The sequence below is a fragment of the Sceloporus undulatus genome, chromosome 2 (assembly GCF_019175285.1).
Source record: "Sceloporus undulatus isolate JIND9_A2432 ecotype Alabama chromosome 2, SceUnd_v1.1, whole genome shotgun sequence".
Classification (NCBI taxonomy): Eukaryota; Metazoa; Chordata; class Lepidosauria; order Squamata; family Phrynosomatidae; genus Sceloporus; species Sceloporus undulatus.
The window spans coordinates 122,705,896-122,722,148 of record NC_056523.1 but is presented as its reverse complement, the minus strand read 5'-3'; the positions used below and the strand labels follow the sequence as shown (position 1 = coordinate 122,722,148).

At 41.5% G+C, this 16,253-nt stretch overlaps 1 protein-coding gene across 8 annotated transcripts in view; it reads right to left on the bottom strand.

Annotated features, from left to right (window-relative positions):
• The window catches only part of RTBDN (retbindin), a 39,957-nt gene that overhangs the window by 12,711 nt on the left and 10,993 nt on the right, over positions 1–16,253 (bottom strand). Inside the window, exons 1-2 of one of the 8 annotated variants that reach the window (XM_042452794.1) lie at positions 10,927–11,022; positions 548–621 (exon numbers count right to left, since the gene is read on the bottom strand). The exons of 1 other annotated variant lie outside the window; for it this stretch is intronic. Coding sequence is in view for 1 of the 7 variants with exons in the window: in XM_042452791.1 (XP_042308725.1) it covers positions 66–83 (18 nt within the window). In the remaining 6 variants the exon portion in view is untranslated. Of the gene's footprint in view, positions 1–65; positions 115–547; positions 622–1,214; positions 1,258–3,319; positions 3,351–10,765; positions 10,900–10,926; positions 11,034–16,253 lie in introns of those variants that run through there. 6 more of the 8 variants (XM_042452795.1, XM_042452796.1, XM_042452793.1 and 3 more) reach the window with 6 other exon arrangements.

The window sequence follows — 16,253 nt, the reverse complement described above, 5'->3', positions numbered from 1 at the left end:
AATAATAATAATAATAATAATAATAATAATAATAATAATAATAATAATAATAGAAAATGTGGTACCACAGGCAGAAATAACATGGAAAGAATAGGTATAGGTTCCTACACCACAAAAAAGAAGACAGCTCAACATGTTTCAGCAAAGCTTTCCCCCCCCTCAAAACTAGCAGTATCACATGTGAAGTGAAACAACCAGGTCAAGGGAAGCCTTGCATAAGTACACAAAAACATTGTGAACCTACTAGAGCTCTCTTTAAAGCTTTTTCTAAAAGACATCCAGGGATTACTGTTATTTCACAAGTCTACATTTTTCTCAAGAATTCCATTTTGGTGGCCAAGATATTTAACAAACTGGGGGTAGCTGGTGATATTTCCTCTTTTCTCTTTGCTTTGCTGTTCATGCATGACAAGTATGGGTTTTGGAGGGAAACTGCTGCTTGCCTTGACCCACTTGGGAACAGCTACAAGAGGTTTGGCCAGAACAGAATCCCTTCCAAGCTCAGGTTTTATTGCATTGTTTACTACAGGCATGCTGCTACATGTACCTGAGACTGAAACGCCAGACCTGCTTCACCTCTGTCTCAGTGCAGATGCTGCTAAAAACCAACAATGCTTCCAGCTAGACAGTGGATAAGGAGGAAAAAAGAAGGAGGTTGCATAAGAAAACTTTGTAAAAAGGAGCTTCTTTGTCAGAGACTTTGTTAACTGAGGAATGCCTGTACTGGACAAATGGCTGTGTTGAACAGCGAGTCCAATGTGGTGAAGCATGACAGAGTTCTCCCTTCCACTTCTTAAACATAAACAGTAATGGCATATAACAAATAACAAATAAAAGAAACATCTAGCTTTTGGCTATTTCCATACACAATACAGTACACAGCAACATCTGAGTTTCAAACTAAGCAACACTTCACTCTCAACTCTTTACATTTCCTTAGCTTGCAAAACTGTACTCAGGCTGATGTCACACTGTAGAATTAATGCAGTTTGACACGGCTTTAACTGACGTGGTTTCATCCTATGATGGATACAAATCCTCACTCTGTGGGGGCTGTCAGAAGTTTTGAGATGACACTATGGAATCTTGGAGTTTGTAGCTTCTTGTGGCACCAGAGCTCTCTGACAGAGAAAACTAAATATCTCACAAACTACAAATCCCAGAATTCCATAGCACTGAGCCATGGCAGTTAAAGTGGTGTCAAACTATATTACCCTAAATCTGCAGTGCAGATGAAGACTCATCTACACCGTTCCTTTCTTCCTAACCTCCTTCACTCTTTTTCTGACGGGCCCTAACTGTTTAACAGACAAGCCTCTAGGTTAGATAATGAGCGATAATTTGCTGGTTCTATTTATACTTGCCCAGAATCTCAGCCATCACTGTAGTCTATTAGCATATAGGGAGAGAGTGTGTGTCTTCAGTTGTAGTTGGATTACCAACTCCTTTCCACCTTAGCCACCAAAACCCATGGTGAAGTATGATGGGAGTTATGGTCTAGTGACATCTGGAGTGTCATGCATTCTCTATCCCTAAAGTGGAAAAGGACTTTACAGGCCTTTAATACGTTTTAACTATAATATATCAGTTCCAGACATTTGAGATCTTCAGAGCCAGAGGAGGCCCTTTTGCATATCCATCACTTTGTGAAGTTAGGTTCTCTGTACTAGCACCTGAACTGTGAAACTCCTTAGTCAAGGAAGTTAGGCTGGCCCCATCCCTTTTAACCTCCTAGTAGGCAGTCAACAGTGCTGTTATGCATAGCATTCAGTGTTTACAATTGTGGTTTTTTTATTGTTTTAAAACTGGATTCTATGATTGTTTTGACACTGCTTTGAGGAAATTTTATCAAGAATTGTCTTGTCTTGTGTTTTTAACATGCTTTTATCTTTGTATTGTATGATTGCTTTTTATTTGTTCATTGCCTTGGGAACCCTTGTGGACTGGGAGTCAATACAGAAATACTTTTAAACAAACAAACAAACAAACAAACAAATTGTAAGCGGTCTTGAATCCCAGTTTGGGTAGGAAAAGCACAATATAAACAAACTTGTTCTTGTTGCTGCTGCTGGTAAATAACAGCAATTCTTATATCAAGCAAGTGTAGGCATGGTCTCAGATGCTCTCAGATTGTGAACCCTCCCTACCAAACAGACTCTAGCATCACTTTAGTGCTATTGGCTGAAAGCAGGTGGTGCATTTCTGTGCCAGCGATTGCAATCTGGGGCAAAAGTAAAGATGCTTTAATCTTTTCTCATTGTTTATTTTGTGTTTTGACTGTGCATTTGCACGTTACCACAAAAATAATTAAAAAAATAAGTGAAGAAAAAGGCAAATGCAAGCTGTGAAAAACAGAAATGAGATGTTGAGTTGCAAGAAAGAATGTAGGAAGAAGTACAGACACACAACCAAAATCCTAGTTTAAACAAAATCTCCACTGATCTAATGTTCAACAGGAAAAGGAGAGAATTGTGATAGAGCAAATCTAGTTGCCCTGCTTCTTTACCCAAGGAGCTTAGTTTAACTGGAATGTTCTGATTTTTAAAAAATATTCCACAAGTGGGTGGTATACAGCCAAGAGATGCCAGGCAAACGATGTAGCAAGACTTGACTAATGGCATCATAAGCTAACTCTCTCACAACCTTTGCATGTTTACAGACAAGGTAACAAGATGCTGCTGGATCACAACACCCATAATCCCTGACTATTGGCTGTGGCTGATGGTAGCGGCATATGGAGGGCCACAAGTTCTCCACCCTGGTCCAAAGCTTCAAATTTGGTGCTAGACTTCTGAATGTCTTCCAAGGCTGCATTCTCCAGTTTTTGGAGCATAAAGATGTTGTCCAAAACATTAACCCTCCCCTTCTTGACTGACAATGAAGTCTTTCCTCCCCCCTTATGGCCTCACTCTGATTCATCCCTCTTATCTCTGGCAAAGAGCCTGGAAAATACTTGTGGTCTCAATCCCAGCAAAGATTAGGGACAAGCCTCAAAGAAGACAGCTTCCTGTCACGAGAAGCTGACATCCCTCCTTCCTTTCTGCCCCAGTTAGTCTTCCAGTCGGCACAGTCAGTGCAACTGAGATGTGCACCAGCACATTTGACCAACAATAAAGTGGGAGACATGCACTCCCCTCAGATGCAGGTAGACGTGTAGAATGAGACTTTATCTGTCAGTTAAAATCTGGTCATTCAGACATATTCTACATGTCTAAGGTGTTGCTGCTTGCTTGAAACCTTGTTATGTCATCCTTGCATTTATAGTTTAAACTTTTCTTATTTTTAAATTTTAAAATAAAAGTGAAAGTGAAAACCCAACAAGATTGTGGAATTGTCTCCCATGAGAAATCCACCAGGAACACACTCTTTCAGTCTTCAGACCAACCTGGCAGGGCCTGGCCCATTTCAGATGGGCTTGGCTGTAGTTCCCACCATGCCTAACAAGCATGGCTAATAGCTAAGCATGATGACGGCTGTAGTCAGGTCTTAGGAGGACACCAGGTTGGGGACAGATGCAGTAGGCAAACTGATTGTGATTTCAGTCAGTTTCAGTGTGCAATCTGTCTCCTTTACTATGCCTGGAACATTTAATCTGAATAAGATGCCACTGGTTAATTTTTAAATTGCTGCCATTTGACTATCACACTTGACACATCATTTGAAAATGTGTACTACATTTTATGGGATATACTGTAAATAGTTTTAATAATTGTTCTTTAAATAAGCAAAGGAATGCTATTTAAAAAGTATGCACCAAACATAGTTTGGGGAATGATGGGAGCTGTCATCCAGAAAAGTAACTTCTTCAAGATCTGTTGATGGATTCCATGTCCAACTGCCAGTGTATACATCTTGGGAAGATGGGAATGAGGCTCTCAAAAAGTCTTCCTTATAGAAAAAATGGCCAACATGAGCAAAACCAGATCACATGAACCAGAACTGCTACATTCCATCTGCATCTTTGGAAAGGAGTAGACTAGGTTTAATCTAAACCAGCTCCAGAACCATAAAAAATAAAAAAAAATAAAACCAGAGTCTTAGGGCAGAATTTTTAAAATATCGAGAAACCTTTCCTAGGTAGTCAATAACCATAATAATTCCATACATACTAGGATTATGCTGTAGGCTCTCAGATTTAAGCCCTAACACTTATTCTTTCTCTTTGGAGATTATCAGATGGGAAAAGGATGTTCCTGTCCCATCGTTGTCCTATCTTTCCTTTGATCGCGGGAAGGACTTCCACATGACATCGCAATTATCCGAACATTGTTCCGTCTGGGAAGCGCGAGTGACAGTGATCACATGAAAGCCTTTCATATGACGTTGCAATGATCCTGTCATTGTCCCATCATTGAAATGGAATTGTCCTGGCATTTTGTATTAAAGGGAGTTCGTGTTAATACAATTCCACTTCAATGACAGGATAATGTCAGGATCAGTGCTACGTTATGAAAGGTTTTTGTGCAATCACTGTCACCGATGGGATAAGGAGAGTGATCCCAACCTTGCTCCATCCCCATCTGATCATCTCCTTTGTCTCTGAATATGATCAGTGTGATGTTTTCCTCCTTTTCAGGATAGCTTCACAATGGGGCCATTAAACAATTCATGGTTCCATTACTCTGCAGTGTGCATGTAGCAATCAGTGTTGCCAACAAGCCTCGAAGATATTCCCCAGAATGTTTTACCAAAATTCCAAATCCCTGGAATTCCCAAATATTTATTATTATTATTCAGTCAAAATCCCCAGAAAGAAATTAATTAAATTCCCCAGATTCCGAGGAATTTCCCAGAACTCGGCAACACTGGTAGCAACTCTCTTTTCCCACTGCATGTATTCTGTTATGAGTCCATATTTATTTACATTTACATCCTTTTCTCCAATGACCTCAATGTGGTGCATATCAGGGCATCTCAAGTTGTTTGATCTGGGGACTAGCAATTTCCCCCCCCAAAGTGTAACCTACTAAAATACAATCAACAGGAGGAGGCAATATACGGGGAAGGCTTTCTCTCAGTCTTGCCACCATCACAGGCTTGCCTGGTGAGGACATGTGAGAGAGCCTGGGAGACTAGGCTGGCCTCCTTTCTGCTCTCCTTCCTCTCCAAAGTTGCAAATGGAACCTAGCAGGTAAAGACTTTTCTATTTAAGTAGGCTTTTAATGAGTAATTGCTCGTAGGGGCGCTTCTTATGGGAAGGGAGGGTGCTTTATTTTAAGAACTTTTGTATGCTTTAAAAATTGTTTTATATTTTAAAATGTTATTTTAATGTGATGATTTTTAACTGTGTGTGAAAACTGTGCTGTTTTTATCTTATTCTTTTGTGAGGCGCCTTGGGTCCTAATCCAGGAGAAAAGTGGCATATAAATAAATGAAAGAGTGCCAAAGATTGGGACTATGTTTGGGCACATTGGCTACAATTATTGCTTTCTTTCTTGCAAACTCTCCAGGAACCAGCAGTGGAAGCCTCATGCACCAATGCCAGTCCAAACACAGTGATTTTGAGTAGCACTGGCGTACATGTCTCTCCTGCTCCCTTCTTTATCCTCAGAGCACCCCTGTGAGGTAGAACAGAGTGACCTGCCTATGGTCACCTAGTGAGCTTCATGGATGAATGAGGACTTAAACATGGAATATCCAATTCTCCGACTAATGTAGGAAATTAGAAAAAACTAAGAAAAAAAGGATACGTACCACACTACTGGTGGGTTAATTCAATAAAGGAAGCCAGACCTCTAAATTTGTAAGACCTGAGCAGGGTAATAGATGACTGGGGATGTTTGAGGTCTCTTATTCATAGGGTTGTCATAAGTCAATGTCAGCTTGCTGGCAAATAACAACAACAATAGTACTGTATGCTATGGGTTCTCCATTAGTAAACCCCATAATAGTGTGCTGAATCTGTCTTACTGTATATGTGGTAGAAAATATTAATTTGCATGAGAAGCATAATGGGGAGTGGGGGAAGAGTTGTTTAGATTGCCAGTTTACATATCAGGGAAGGACAAAACTGCCCCTCCATATGTGGCTGGACTACAACTCCCAGCATTCATTACCACTGGCTGTGCAGGCTAGGATGCTGTTACCCAGGCTAGGAAGCTAGAGGGCTTCACTTTACCCATCTCTTAAGTCAGCCATACTTAACAAGAAGGAAATCCCACGGAATGAAGGGGGACTTACTGGTGCATTGGACTGCACTGTTAGTGAACCAACAGCTGTTGATTTAAGAGCCTGCCATCTGATATGCAGATTGAATTAAGAACTCACCCTTATTTGACAGCTAGTGCACACTTTGCCTTAACAAAGTAAAACTCACACACAAATGTATTTCCTTATTCTGTAAGAGAGAAACACCTATTATGCTACTCAAGACAATAGTTCAAATAATTACGTAGCCATGTCCAGAAGTGCTGTTGCTGCTTGAAATAGCTAAGAATGTGAATGGCTGTAGACACCAACAGGGACTAAATATCCTAAAGGCACCTGATCCTATCTGATCTTGGAAGGTAAATAGAGTCACCCCTGATTAGTACTTGGATGGGAGACCACCAATGGATAGTAGGTTCTGTGGACTATATTTCAGAGGAAGGAACTGAGAAAACCACCTCTGAGTATTCCTTGCCAAGAAAAACCTATTAAATGCAGAGAGCCACCACAACAACAGGCAACTGAAAGGCACACAACGCACACATAGAGCCACCAATGGCAATATAGTTCACCTTCAAAACTGCAGATCATGCATCCCACATCACCCAGTCTCTATTCTGCTTTCCATGTACAGCCCTGTTCACTAGGCACTTTATCTTGTTGCCTTGAGTGAAGCTCAACTCATGGGGACCCTGTGGATGAGGCATCTCCAAGACCCCTTGTCCTCCACTGCTCTGCTCAGGTCCTGTAAATTCAGATTGCTGGCCTCTGTGATTGAATCTATTCATCTGGGGGTGTTGTCTTCGCTTTCTGCTACCAACCACCTTCCCAAGCGTTATTGTCTTTTTTAATGAGTCATGTCTTCTCATGATGTGGCTAAAGTACAACAGCCTCAATTTTATCATCCTGGCTTCCAGGCTTGATCTATTCACTCATTTCACTTTCTGGCTGTCCACAGTATCCTCAGCACTGTTCTCCAGCACCACATCTGAAATGAATTGATTTTCTTCTTATCCTCTTTCTTCACTGTCCAGCTCTCACATTTGTACATTGTGATGTGGAATGTTATAGCCTGGACAATTCTAACACTTGTTCAGCTGTATATATTTACACTTTAGGATTTTGTCTAGTTCTGACATAGCTGCCCTTCTCATTCCTAGTCTTCTTCTGATTTCTTGACATCAGTTTCCATTCTGATCAGTGTTTGATCCAAGGTATGGGAGCTCTTTCTATTTCCTCATTATCTAGGTTGAATTTATGTAAAACCTTCATGGTTGTTATTTGCCTCTATACTTGTGCATTTTGTTCCAATTTCAGTTCGATAAAAGGGAGAGTTTTGAAGAACAAGATTACTACTATCCTTATTCTGAAGGACTGAGCAACCCATGTACAACAGCAAGTGATAAATTCAAACGAAAACCCACCAAACAGTGATACCTTTTATTGGCAGACTGAAATGCACAATATACTGTACTTGCTGGAGGTTGTGCATTTTGGTTGGCCAATAGAAGTATCACTGTTTGGTGGATTTTTGTTTGAATTTGTTAAATGGCCAGCACAGCTCCCCCTGCATGTTTTATAGCAAGGGACAAAGAAATGCTAACTTGACCCACTCTGATATAGTTTCCGTTAAGGTGCTCACCCAATGAAAACGTCTTCATAAATTAATCTTATGCTTTTACTTTATTAATACATTGAATCTGGGTAGATCTGCATATGAGGGATGTCCCTCTTGGTTTCAACTGAACTACAAGACACCATTTTGGAAGACGGTCTCTTTTCTTGTGATGCCGGCCACTCACAATTTTATTTTTAAAATTTTCATACTATCAACTATTAATGTTATGTTTGTAGGCAACATATTTTTGGTTTAGCTACCTAACCAATAAGGTCAACGTTGCAGCCCGAGGTTATGGATTGATTCTTCCTTAAGACAGGTACAGAATGACTCATTTTGTTGCAACATTCACACATTACAAATACCAGCAGGTTTCCCTTGTTGAATTACTGTACCCCACCTTGGCTGTATGAAGCAGTAAGCCCACAGGGAGACTAATTGCAAAAGGATTCCAGCTCCCCAAGTCCTCCACAGAAAACGTGAAGAAGAAGGTGCTGCTGCTGTATCCAAAGGATCGCAGTGAGAACAGGACACTTTTGGTATCAAGTCAACACAGGGTGACCAGATGTCATAACTGCAAGGAGGACAAGGCACTGTGAAATGTAGGACATTCCAAAAGAAAGGGACGTATTAAAAGAAATGACAGTACCTGCCCATAGTGAAACCATGCTTGCCTATAAAGAATCATTGGAGAATACTTGCCAGTAGGTAAACATAGGGTGATGTGTCCCTATGGGCAAGTATTCTTCCATGTTTACCTATGGGTAAATATTCTGTGATGATTCACGCGAAGCAAGTATGTTTTCCCAATGGGCAAGTACTGTCATTTGTTTTAGTAGGTCCCCAAAAGAAAAGCCAAAAAAACCCACTCATGTAAATATAAATTCATGGTTCTTAGTGATGCTCCAAATGGAGGACATGTTGGAATTCCTCCTGGACAGAAGGTGGAAATGTAAGATATGTCTGGGCCACCCTGAGTAAACGTAACAGAGCAAGAACTTCTCCTTTTTAAAAAAATATCTGTTAAATCTATTTGAGTTCCTCTATGTAAGGAAAGAAGAGGAGAAAAATACTTGAAAAGGCACCAGATACCATGTGATCTTAGAAGCTAAGCAGGGCCAGCCCTGGTTAGTACTTGGATGGGAGACTGCCAACCAAAACCAGGTGTTGCAGGCTAGATTTCAGAGGAAGGAACTACCAAAACCACCTCTCTGACTAGACTCCTTGCCTAAGAAATCCACAGCTTGGGACAAGGCAACTTGAAGGCACACACAGGCCCAGGTAAGGCAAGGACAGATCCACTCTTCTTGAATTGGGAAAGCCAGCAGGGGCTTTCTTCCCTTCCCTTCCCTTCCCTTCCCTTCCCCAGGACCCAAGACTGCATCCACACTGCAGAAACAAATCCGGTGGGAGCCCGCTTTAGTTGTCCTCGCTCCATGCTCTGCAAATCCTGGTCAAGGTAGATTGCTGTGTGGCACCAAAGCGGAGCTGGAGAGCCTTGGGCCAGTGGTAGTTAAAGCCAGGGCTGGGGAATAGTGGTGATTTTGGGGTTACTCCTTGTCCTACTCTAGAGTAAGATATGTTTTCTTAATGTTACTCCTGTCTTACTCCTCATCGTAAGCTTGTCACATTTCTCATCTCAGCAGCCAGTAATATAACCGCAAGAAGCTGGAAAACAGGGAATGTACTAATAGGTACCTACTGAAACGAATGCCAGTACTTTCCCATAAGGAAACCATACTTACCCATAGGGAATCCTTGGAGAATACTTGCCCATAGGGAGACATTGGAGAATATGTGTTTCCATAGGGAAACAATGGGCAAGTATTTAATGTTTCTCTGTGGGGAAGTATTCCCCAATGATTCCCTATGGATAAATAATCCCCAGTTTCCCTATGGCAAGTATTCCCCAATGATTCCCTATGAGCTAGTGTTCTCCAATGTTTTCCTACAGGCAAGTACTGTCCTTAGTATGTCCCCTACTAATAAGAGACTGGCAGAAAAGAGTTTGGTTATTGGAAAAGCTTTCCTATACTTTTGGACTCTGTAATGGATCAAAGAAACCAGATGCCTTTTTTGAGGATTGGTCAGTGTTTATCAAATCAACTCATTTCCTATCCCTATGCATCAAGCTCATCTTTGGAAAGACACTTGGATCCCAGCTTCATCAACTAGCAAACCTGAGTGATGTCTTTAGGATCTGGTTACTGCTTTGTTATCCCCATAAAAAGATAGCTATTATGCAAGTTTACATACAGACCTCCAAGAAGCCTGTTTGTTGTTTGTGTTGATTTGTTTGTTTTGTATTATTATAAAACAAACAAACACACACACATATATAATTTCTGTAATTATTTACTTAACTATATATATATAATTATATACTGTATGCAGTAATTATTTACACACACACATATATATATATTCTCTTACTATAATATATATATATATATATATATAACCTTTTACTTCTTTACTATGTTATTATGATTATTAACTTTACTTATAAAGTGCTGTACGTTTACACAGCACTGTACATAAAATGGCATAAAATAAAATAAAATGTTTAGAAAATAGAATATAATACAAAATTGAAATACAATGCCATTCAACAAAATATAAATATAAATATATATATAAAACCTCTTACTTCTTTACTATATATATAAACCTCTTACTGCTATATATATATATATATATATATATATAACTTCTTACTTCTTTACTCTCTATAAAAACCTCTTACTTCTTTATATATGTCATATATCTATATCTATCCTCTTACTTCTTTATATATGTAACCTCTACTTCTTACTATATATATATACACACACTCTTACTTCTCTTCCAATTCTATGATTTCTTTACATATATATATATATATATATAATATACATACATATTCTTACTTCTTTACTTCTCTCTCTCTCTCTCTCTCTCTCTCTCTATATATATATATATATATATCTATATTAATACATACACACACACTGTATATACCTCTTACTCCTTTACTCCTTATTCCTCAGCTCTGGTTAAAGCGGGGGTCCACCCGGCTTGTTTCTGCAGTGTGGATGCAGAGAAGGGAGGCGAGTGGCTCTCTCCCTGCGAGTCCCACCTGGAGCAGGGCTTGGCTCTGACCGTGGGAAGGGGACCCTTACCTGGGCCAGGGGAGGGCTGCAAGGGCGCTGCTTCTGCTTCTCCTCCTCCTCCTCTGCCTCTCTCTGCCTGCTGCTCAGGAGGGACACTGAGCCTCCTCTTCTCTCTCTCTCGCTGCAGCACTGATGCAGGATCCCTCCCCTCCTGCCCTCAATCCCTGCCTTTCCCAGGGATGCAACCGGAGCCCCAAGCGAGTGGTAGAGTGCCCCTGCCTCGGGAGGCTCCCTTTCCCTGCCCAGTCCCTTGTCTTCCTCCTCCTCCTCCTCCTCCCTTAATCTCTCCTTAATCTTTCTTTTTAAGGCGTTGGGGTTAATCACTTCCAGAACATCTTGTGAGGATCTGGAGTTGGAGGCATCAGGCCAGCCATGAACCTCAGCTACACTGCAGAAATAGCCCACTTTGACACCGCTTTCACTGCCATGGGATCCAGGGTTGGGACACAGCAGGCTAAATGTCTCACAGCACTGCAAGTCTCAGGATTTCATCGCCTTGAGCCCTGTTTCAGAATGTAGATACCCATTAGCTAAGGCCATTACTATGGTGCCACAACAAACTCTAGTTCCCTGAATTCCATAGCATTGAGCCATGGCAGTTAAAGTGGTGTCAAATCAGATTCTTGTTTGCAAGAATGTCATGGGAAACCTTGTCAAAGGCCTTACTGAAATCAAGATATAGTATATCTTGATTTCAGTAAGGCCTTTGACAAGGTTTCCCATGACATTCTTGCAAACAAGCTTGTAAAATGTGGACTAGACAAAGTAACTGTTAAATGGATCTGTAACTGGTTGACCGGCCAAACCCAAAGGGTGCTCAACAATGGCTCTTTTTCATCCTGGAGGGAAGTGACCAGTGGGTCCCACAGGGCTCTGTCCTGGGCCCAGTGCTATTCAACATCTTTATCAATGACCTGGATGACAGAATTGGGAGCATACTTATCAAATTTGCAGATGACACCAAATTAGGAGGAATAGCTAATACTCCAGAGAACAGGATCAAGATTCAAAATGATCTGAATAGACTAGAAAGCTGGGCCAAAGCTAACAAAATGAAATTCAACACGGAGAAATGTAAGGTACTCCTTCCTTGGAGGTCTTTAAGCAGAGGCTAGATGGCTATCTGTTGGGGATGCTTTGATTTGGATTTCCTACATGGCAGGGGGTTGGACTGGATGGCCCTTGTGGTCTCTTCCAACTCTATGATTCTAGGGTGGAAAAATGAAATGCACAGATATAGGATGGGGGACACCTGGCTGAATGAAACTACATGTGAAAGGGATCTAGGAGTCCAAGTAGACCACAAGTTGAACATGAGTCAACAGTGTGATGCGGCAGCTAAAAAGGCCAATGCAATTTTAGGCTACATCAATAAAAGTATAGTGTCTAGATGAAGTAATAGTGCCACTGTATTCTGCTCTGGTCAGGCCCCACCTGGAATATTGTGTCCAGTTCTGGGCCCCACAATTCAAAAAGGACATTGAGAAACTGGAGTGTGTCCAGAGGAGGGCGACTAAAAAGGGGAAAGGTCTGGAAACCTTGCCCTATGAGGAACGACTCAGGGAGCTGGGGATGTTTAGCCTGGAGAAGAGAAGGTTAAGAGGTGATATGATAGCCCTGTTTAAATATTTGAAAGGATGTCATATTGAGGAGGGAGCAAGCTTGTTTTCTGCTGCTCCAGAGAACAGGACCCGGAACAATGGATGCAAGCTGCAGGAAAAGAGATTCCACCTCAACATTAGGAAGAACTTCCTGACAGTAAGGGCTGTTCGACAGTGGAACACACTCCCTTGGAGTGTAGTGGTGTCTCCTTCCTTGGAGGTCTTTAAGCAGAGGCTAGATAGCCATCTGCTGGGGATGCTTTGATTTGGATTTCCTGCATGGCAGGGGGTTGGACTGGATGGCCCGTGTGGTCTCTTCCAACTGTATGATTCTATGATTCTATGATTTCGGCATCCTGTTTGATATAAGGAAATAAAGGATGATTAAAGTATAATTAAAGATATCATCTTTTTTTCTAAAAAAGAAAAAATAGCAAGAGCGTGACCCAACTGATGATGAAATGGATTTGACTATGGGGAACATTGGTTCAAGTCTTACCTCCATTGGAGTTCACCACGTGACACTCCAATTTGTCATCTCATTTGGCCATCGATAAAATGTTAATAAGTACAGGCCATCTGTGTTGGTTATTACCTATAAAGCCCTACATGGCTTGGGCCCGAGTTACTTGAGGGAGCGCCTCTCCCCATATAATCCGCCCCACACTCTCAGAACATCAGGAAATAATTTATTAGTACACCCTAAGGTGAGACTAGCAGCAACTCACCAGAGAGCATTTTCATCAGCTGCACCAATGCACTGAAATAAACTTCCAGAAGAGCTTCGCACGATCCCCACACTGGATGCCTTTAAAAAGGCTTTGAAGACCCACCTCTTCCAGTTAGCATTCCCTTCAGACTCCTCATAGAGTTTGTTTCCCCTGATACAAGTGGCTAATCACAATTGTTAGATTCCTTGCTTGATTATTGTTAACTTGTTTTATTGATGTTGGATTTTATTGGTTTTTATTGATATATGCACTGAGATGATGTTTTTATGATGTGTATGTTTTAAATGGTGCTGTAAACCGCTCTGATCGTCTCGGAAGAGCGGTACATAAATAAAGCATATTTAAAAAAAAGCATATTATCTCACAAGGATTGTTGTGAAACACAGTATATAGTAAATTACTAAGATTTTAGGAATGTTTAGATGTTTTAAACTATAAATTCCACAATTGCTTATACTGGATAGGGCTGATGGGAGGTGTAGAATAAAATACAGTACTGTATTTGAAGAGACAAACATGATATAAATAGTTTTAATAATATTTTTAAACCTACTGACTGGTCATATTAGAACAGGGGTTGGCAACCTACGGCCCGCGGGCCTCATGTGGCCCGCCGAGCCGTTGGGACCAGCCCCTGCTTGGTCCTGCTGCCGACTGCCGCCGCCAAAGGCCCCATGGGGCCTTTGGCCTCTCGTGGAAGTGCGCGGGGCCTTTGGTGGCAGGCAAGGGGGGGCAAAGGCCCCGCGCGCAGCCGCGCAGGGCCTTGGGCCTCTTGCACAGGCACGAGGGGGCCTTGGAAGGAAGGAAGAGGAGGAGGAGGCAGGAAGGAGCAGGAGGAGGAGGGAGGAAGGCGGAGGAAGAGGAGGAGGAGGAGGAAGAAGAAGAAGAAGAGGAGCAGGAGGAGGAGAAGGATGGTGATGGTGATATTGATATGAGCAAGCTTCAGAGGCATGGCCAATGTAAGTTGCTGTGATTTTTACAAACTCATGCGCAGTGAAGAAAAACCACAGTCTCTTGACCAAGTATACACTTCTGAGAAGTACATTTGAACCCGAGGGCAAATCACTTCTTGTGAGACCACCTTGACATGTTAAATATGCATAGCCATGTGAACCCCTGTTCAGTGTGAAACCCAAAGAGTTTGGTTATGCAATAAGCCTCTGAAATATGCAAGAGATTGCCATGTTAAGTAAAGCCATGTTCAATGCTGAAATGTGCTGTTTGGAATGGGGGGAGGGGGGGGTTGGCCAGAAAGGGAAGTCGATTTCTGCCATCTGTCTAGGAATAATGGCCAAATTTCCTCCATTTTGATCATGCCTAAGAAAGATGCATTTCTATTAACATTTTTTAAAAATCATGAAATTTTTGGCATGTCCTCCATTTTTTAAAAAATGTGTCCTACATTTGAAAATGTTGTCCTATATTATTTAATTATTTATTTTTTGGCTCCCCCCCCCCCGGTTGTCTGAGGGACACCAACCTGGCCCCCGGCTCAAAAAGGTTGCCTACCCCTGTATTAGAGGCTTAGCCTTATTGGACTGAGGGAAACGCAATGGGTGGACTGCCATTAAATCCACTTCTTTCTTTTACTTGCTATAAAGGAGTAAAGGCATCCTTGTGTTTCTTCTTCCATTTTTAGCCAGGTCCATTGTGCTGCTGCCACTTCTGCCTTCACCTTGCCTGATAGCATCCTATTACTTTTGACTTTGATTTGCAAAGAGTGTTCCTCTCTGGGGCCAAGGAAATGGCAGGGGTAAGCTAACATCCTCAAACAAAAGACAGGCAAAAAGATGCAGACAAACCCTTCCATCCTCTGTGCCACGTGCAAAAACCTGCCCTAAGCCAAACCAACTAGACTTCTAAAAATAACAGATGCATAACTGCAACGGTTTCTTATTGCATTGTTGAATCACACAGATAAAAAAAGGGCAAGGACTGCATATCTTCAGAAGTGTGGAAATTGTAGAAGGAAGGGTCAGGAAGAAAGGCTTCTGTAGTTTCTCTCTTTCAGCCCTTTGGGAAGGCAGGCAAAAGAGAGTAGTAATAATAATAATAATAATAATAATAATAATAATAGGTTTTATTTATTCTGAGTAGATTGTAATAGGCAGGAAGAGATGGCAGAGTTGGTGAATAGCTGAGCCATTTTTTAATTTGGATAAATATTTGTGCCTGCTATGTCTAACAGGAGGGGAGGTGTCACTTCAGAAAGAAGGAGGTCTGGGGGAAACGGGCTAAGTTTAAAATAGATTTACTTGTCTGTCTCATTCAAGTTCCTGAATTTACGTACGATCAGTTTGCGTATGCCTCTTGCATTTTAGATTTCATAGCAGAAGTAGGAAGCATGTGGCCCTCCAGCTGTTGTTGGACTGTAAATCCCAGCATTCATTATCATTGGCTAGGGCTGCTGGAAGTTGCACTCCAACAACATCTGGTGGGCCACATGCTTTCCACCTCCTTCTACAGATACCACTGATCTAACATGGGGATGTGAAGTATACCTAGCTTTTAAGAAAAAGTACAGTAGAGTCTCGATTATCTGACGTAAACTGGCGGTCCCATAGGTCGGATAGTCGAAAAAGTCAGATAATCCGGAGGGTCATTGGAAAAGCCTTGAATCACTATGAAAAGCCATGAATCATTATGAAAAGCCTAGCAATCACTATGAAAAGCCTTCCAATCACTATGAAAATACAAATTGTAAAAAAAACCACGGGACAACAACATTTTCATGTACAGTACTGTAAAGTATGTACCTGTACAGTATAAACAGTTCAGTCCACTGACACGTTGAAAAAGTCACTGATCTTTTTCTGCTTTCCTGAGGATTGCAGCCAAATCTCGCCATCTTTGCAGCATCATAATGTCCATTCCTGTAGCCTCCTCTTGTTGCTCGATGTACTTCATTGCAGTTTCTAGAGCCCTAACCCCATCGCCATGCAAGATTGTGACAGGTTGAACAGATGATGCTTGCTCATCAATTTCTATTTCGTCACCATCACCA